At 44.8% G+C, this 6,688-nt stretch overlaps 1 protein-coding gene across 1 annotated transcript in view; it reads right to left on the bottom strand.

Moving 5' to 3' along the window:
* Positions 1-4,621: 4,621 nt before the first annotated feature.
* Positions 4,622-6,688, bottom strand: part of LOC104408692 (fibrinogen-like protein 1) — a 5,731-nt gene continuing 3,664 nt past the window's right edge. The window contains exons 6-7 of the mRNA XM_010018361.1: positions 5,847-6,037; positions 4,622-4,811 (exon numbers count right to left, since the gene is read on the bottom strand). Of these exons, the coding sequence (XP_010016663.1) occupies positions 4,622-4,811; positions 5,847-6,037 (381 nt within the window). The remainder of the gene's footprint in view (positions 4,812-5,846; positions 6,038-6,688) is intronic.

Here is a 6,688-nt window from a genome sequence, read left to right on the forward strand (position 1 = left end):
CTCTGCACAGAGCAGGAGGGAATAATGCCCCAAGTCTGGCTTCTGGGAACACACTCCTTTCTAATTACTGGAAAGTGCTTCTATATCATGATTTTTCGTATGTATGTGTGTACAGTACACACAAAATACCCTGGGAAAGCACGTGTTAGTGGAGGCATGACACAGAAATAGCCAATATGTTTTATTGCATAAAGCAGTCGTGTTTTGGGCATCATACGTGATGGATACCCCTGATCTGGCCTTTCTCACCTTGTGGGCCATGATAATAGATACTAGTAGATAATAATGCCCTAAAGCATCCGTTGTCCAGTATCCCCAACCATCTGTCCTAATTAGTGAATCCTTGCCTATTTAGAAAGCACAGACCTCAAGTTGTGAGCAGTTTTCATCATTTTTATGGTAGTCATTACTGAAGTGTGTCAATTTGTTGCAATTGCTCAAGTAAATCATATGGTGGTGTTTATTTTAGCTGCTTGCATGAAAGTGCAAACAATTGATGCTGAATATTTGGAGTGAATTTAAAACTGAGGGGGCAGTTTTCACCCTTCAAGGTTTTGATATTTTCCTTCTGTCAATATTTATACCACAAAACCAGTGATGTACAGATATTTGCAGGAAATGAGTAGAAGAGGCATGCTACTGGGAGGGCGAAGAAAACAGATGAACAAATTGGAGTCCTCACAGGAATGTTACTTGCAGCGACTAAGCACCTCTAAAAGACAGTGAGAGAACTGTTGAATCACCCGTCCTTTCCATGATAGTCTTTGCCTTTATTAAACTTTTCAAAATGTAAATAAACTGACAATAATACTGCTACAGCAAGCTCAGAATAAATTATGAACACATCCAGTGAACAACAAATTTGTTTCATGAATACCTGTTTTGCAGACTAAAGGAAAACCTGGCTTGACAACAGCTGGTGATTCCCGGAGAATCCTATGATGAAGTACAGTAGTTACTTTGGGTGGTTTTTTTGGTCAGGCTTTAAAACCAGAGATCACAAATTGACAAATGCACACTGCTGCAGGTATTCAGAGCTGGGTTGAAATCTCAGTTAACAACAGAGACAGAGCTTGGGCCAGTGAGAATGACTCAGAGACTTTGCTTGCCATTTGTTGGGATAACCATCTGTTCAGGGAGTTTACAAAGACCAGGGAAGTGCTATTGGGCAAAAACATGAAAAGAGGAGATGGTGCCCATGGAGGATGGAGTGGGAGAAGGTAGGTTCAGGCAGAGGACTGTCTGTCTTAACTCTTCCATAAGAAACCCAACCCTACGTGCCCTTTAAACCCCCCGTGGGTGTGAAGGAACACCGTTCTCTGGCAGGGGGCTGCTCTCTTTCTCAAAACTGCCTTTCTGAGCAGAAGGATAGGTTTCCCAAACCCACACTTCTGTTTTTCTCCACCCCATCAACAGTTTTAAAGGAAGAGCAGCATCACTGTGTGTTAGCCAGTTACTGATGGCACCCCACTGAAGTGTCCAAAGCATGCACAGGTAACCTGCCAGGCACACAGTCGTGGTCTTGCTGTGACAGCCTCAGAGGAGAAAGACTCACAGCATTTGGCTGCCAGAGTCAAACCCTGCTGTCTGAATGGCCTTTCTGATGGGTGGTGTTTTGCAGCTGCTGCTGCAGCCCTGGGTCTGACTCACAGGGTGATGTGAGCTCCCTCTTTGCCAGGAGCTGGGCCAGCAGGCTGCACTGTCGACATTCAGCCCTTTGGCCCAGCGTGGCATTAGTACCTGCTATGCATTCCCGTAAGCTGTCAGCTTGAAATGCTCTTTAAAGCATTTGAGAGCATGTCCACGCTTGAAGAGTGATCCAAAGCTAATCAAATGTAACAAGTCTTCAAAGTGACTTAAATGAGCTGGAAATCAGACCTCTGAAGCAACTGCTGCTCAGGTTACTTACCATCCCTATTCTAAGGTGAAGCCTGCCATGTAAAGCACGTTCGCCCTGAAGCAGTGATCTGTCAGCAGGGCTACAGTATCTGTTTACAGCTTTGGTGAGCCCTCTCAGCACGGGAGGCCTTGGAGAAACGGGAGATCAAAGGTACAGCACAGCGACACTGAGCAAGCATTCCCCTACCATTCAGTGGGAGGGATGTGAGCCTGACGGTAGCCCTCAGATCAAATAAGTACTCAGCTAGTGGCATTTTACCCTGCTTATTGAGATAAAGAGGGTTCTGAAACACTTCCTGGGGTTTGCTGTGGGAGTTGCGGGGTCCCGCACAAAGCCCTGTGACCTGTGTCTCAGCGGGGGTTCCCTGCCCCACAGGAGGACAGAGGAGCAGAAGCATTGCTTCAAGCCCGACGCTGCTTCCTGCAACCTTGTCTCAGTGCTGGCCTGCATTCAGAACAGCTGCTGTAATGCATTGCATGTACTTAGGTACGTCTTACATCTAAGACAGCAAGACAGACCCCTTCTCTCCCAGCTTGTCAGGTCTGGGCCCCTTTTATCTCTTTTTCTCTGCCTTTCTTTCTCTCAGAGAGAATAAAAATCACAATAATATATTGATGCTGGCTGAAGGCAGTCCAACTATAATGCCTGCCTCTCCGTATTGACACAGAAGGAAACAAGCTCTGGACTGCGCACTGCTCCCTCACTGGGGAACTGGACTGGGTAGCAGTTATCTGTCTACGCCCTGTTGACTTTGTCTCCAGCTTGCTATCTCTATTATTGGTAGCTCCATCATCAGATGGGTTATTGGCTGCTCAATGAACTGTCAAACCACTAATGCTGTCCCTTTGGTGCTGTAATGGTTTGTAACACGCAGAGTTGTGCATCACCAGTCTGCAGTCTGTACCCTGCTTCCATAGCCCCCCTACTGAAGAACAGGATTGAGCATCATCTGCCAGAAGGCATTAATTTATTTCACTCGTATTTCTCTGTTTCTTCTGCCTGGACAAAAATTGTCCTTGCTGCCCTCGGCACTGCATCAGTGGCCATATGGTTATAATGTGAGCAGAGTGATTCCTTATGTTCCCAACATGCAGTTACAACCTTGCACTAAGATTTTACTGTAGTATAAAATACAGAGGTAGTGATCAAAAAGTAAATAGTTCACAGCCCTTTCTGCAGAAGGGCAACCTCATTCCAGAGAGGTAGGTACAAGTTTTGTTCCACATGGGTACGTGGGAAGAGGGCTTTAGGAGCACTGCTCCCTGGAGTGCTGGCCCATTGCTCTCTAGTGTTCACGTTTGCAGTCACTGGTATCTCTAAGAAGAAGTGAGAACAGAGTTTACATCTTCATAAAGCAGAGGAACCAAACCAAGTTTGATACTGAACCTTCACATGTCTCTGCATTGTCTCCAGGACAGCTTGAGCCCTGGAAATTAAACTTACCTTGCAGAGACTCTCAACTACGCAGGACAGCAGGTGTAAAAGCACCAGAGCCATCACCAAAAGAAAGCATTTTTCATATTATGAGCTTTCTTAAGATTTTAATCCAAATTTCTGTTCCCATTCCTACCATTGAAAATGAGATATGAAGTGTTAAGACCTACTCAGATGGTTTTATTTCATCCTCTATGGATATATAATACAAATTGCAATACATATGGATCTAAAAGCAAGTAAATGGAAAAGAACTACCAGTTAAAAAAAATAATTGTAATTCAGAAAAAAATAGGCTCATTTTACCACATGGTAGTTAAATGGTTTACATCAAGCTGATATTACTGTTCATTTTAACTGTTGTTATTAAAAACTTATGGAAAATAGATTCTCAGTATCCCATTTCTTTCAGTCATTTGTGTTGCTCTTTCATTTCACTTGAGTGAGATAAGGTTCAACCACTTTCCACTTTAATATTCCACTTCACTAACTCGAAGTCATCTGGTAAATTACATGAGAACATACAAATGAATCATGACTGTGTTTTATGAACTCTCTAAGAGTATCTGTGCTTATCTTAAATTCAGTAAAATCTGCCTCATTTTAATCTGGGGCTTAAGTCTGGTTGGCAGCATTGTCTTTGTTTGCATTGATGTGTCGCAGTGTGCTGCAGAAGTGGATCCGCAGCGCGAAGCTGTTGGCAACAAAACCCAGTGCCTGCACTGTCCATGTTGTGGGGGTTCACTTTGAAGTAGCCTTAGTCTGAGTGCATGTTAGCAGTTGGAGCATGTCCATCCACTGCCTTGGCTTCACACTTCCCAGGAGCATTCTGCAACTGAAGTGTGGCAGTTGGGAGCACAGGGACAGCTGTTGAAACATCCTGATCTACTAACGAAAGTAGACCAGGTGAAGTCCAGTTCCCCATCACCTTGTTGGTTCTTATGTTCTCGTAACTGAAGTTTTGATGGTTAAAATCAGGATGAGAAGGATTGGGCCCTTGAAGAGTACACATAGCTAAAAGAACATTCTTGATCATTCAGGGTCCAGAGAGCTTTTCATAAACGCTCTCCAATGAAGTGCTGAAAATTGCTGCGTTTCTTCCATGACTAGATCCATATGTTTGCTGTTAAATTATTGGCTGGCTGTGCTCAAACAACTCACAACATTAGCTTTAGCAACTTCAGTTATCGCAGTGCAGGTTTGGCTGTTGGCAGGAGCAGAGGGCTGGCTGTTAACTTACACAATTCCCTTCAGCCTGTACTTCTTTCCTTTCCAAAGCAGCAGGTTTCAGCTGCCCTGACTCTTCTCACCATCTCCACTCTCACTGTCAACAAAGAATGGAGCCCTGATTTTCATGGCCGAGTATTTTAGTGAGTACCACATTCCATGCCACGTAGACCAAACCAAGCCATCGTCATGGGATCCATTGTACCTTCCCGTTCTGTAGTACCGGCCATTGAGGTTCACGGCATGGCACCTTGTAACAATGTAGGAGAGATTAAAAAGGAGATGAGGTTTAGTGTGGGAAGATTCTGCACCATTACAGTGAAGTACAATTTTCACACAACATAGATTTAGAAATACCAGGGTGGGATTTGTTGACAGATTCAGACACCTAGATATATCTGTCTGTACTGAACTGGTTACCTAAACTCCTACAGTAGCCTATGGAGATCTGGTTAATGCATTTAGTGGAACCCAGAGAAGTATGTGGGTCATCCCAAACTAGACACCTACACTGCTTAGATAATTCAACATGTTGACTCCTGCAAGTGTATTAAGTAGGGACAGGATTCAGCTGCCTAAACAGAGGGGTGGAGAGCCATTTGGTAGGCTCCAGCTCAAGTGTAGGCAGCTATGTATTGACACCTAAAAATGCAGATGTCTTTTGATCAAGGTAAATCCCACTATTGATACACATTTTTGTAGCTCCACTGATTTCAATTTGTATGTGATGAGGGGCACATCCTGCCCTAAAGCAGAGAAAACCTGAGTATAATGTGTACATGCTCCCACGACCGGTGAAGCCGAGTCCCTGTCTGTTGATGTGTGGGGTGTGCCCAAGTAGCAAACATACCGCCAGGACTATTAAGGGGTAGCTCATGCCCTAGACATGCTCCACAATAATGTCCTGTGTACACACTTCACCTTGCAGTGGCTACGGTTTCTTTCTTGGGATATGACCCAAAGCGCCTTAAGGAATTTTAATTGGGTTCTTTCCCTTCCAGGTTATTCCTCCATGTGCATTTACTCTGACCCTTCTTCTGAAAATCAATGCAACTTAACCTGTGGCCCAGTTTCTTACAATGAATGCAACTTACCTTCTTTGCTTCATAACGGAAGCAGCAGGTTGCTTTCATTTGAGGATCTGTAGGTGTGAACATCTTAGATTTGGTTGTGTGAGGTGGCAAGATCACACAGCAAACTCCAGCTGTGTAAGGCAGACAAGTCCTCTCAGCTGCGCAGCAACCCACACCCTATGCATCCAAGAGGAATCGACTGCTTTCCATACCTGTTAAACCACCAACCGCCCTTGTTCTCAGATGCACAGTTGCCTGCCAGGAATCGATCGTGATCCTTGTCAGATGTGGTGAACTGCATCCCTCTGTGAGAGGCTGACCACTGATCTTCAAAATTGCTCCCACCAGACAGAGCGTCGCCAGCGTTACCAGAATAGGTGCCAAACCATAACCTGTAATTGTCCTGCAAGAATATGTGAAATATGTCTTTGATTATCAGCTCTTTCTGCCCTTCCTCCTATATCTGAGATTAAATTTGCTCTGGCCATTGTATCCACTGTCAAAGGCATGACTGTTGGAGCCAAGGATGACTTCTTGCCCCATGCTTTGATGATCCTAGTGTAGCTCAATGCAGGATTTAAACTTCTAGAAGGGATTGATAATTACTGCTGCTGCTACAATGGGCTTCAGGATTTATTGCCTTTCAACAACCATTTGAAAACTAAACAACTAGCTGGAAGGCTCTTCCTAGCTCATCAAGAACAACTTGGCAGAAAACCATGCCAAGCAGTTGCCTTCATAAACTGATCAGGTGTTCAGTTAGAATAACTCCTAGGAAGCAGATGAACCAGGTTCAGTTTCCTTGCAGAGTTTCAAACCTGTATCTCCTTCCCCCCAGAAGACTCTCTTAACCATGAGGGTGGAGACAAATACATGTGGGAATGCCTGTGCCCTGCGGTAGAGAGTTGGCAGGAGAGCATGCACGCATGATCCTGTCACTGGCGGCTTGGACACTCAGCAGTGTGAGGAAGAAGTCCCAGGCTCCTGTCCCTGCTCCCAGGGCTGTTTGTCAGTCAGCCCAACCAGGAATTCCAGGGAACCCGAGCAGGTTCAG

This window comes from Nestor notabilis, unplaced genomic scaffold (genome assembly GCF_000696875.1).
Source record: "Nestor notabilis isolate BGI_N333 unplaced genomic scaffold, ASM69687v1 scaffold27777, whole genome shotgun sequence".
Lineage (NCBI taxonomy): Eukaryota > Metazoa > Chordata > Aves > Psittaciformes > Psittacidae > Nestor > Nestor notabilis.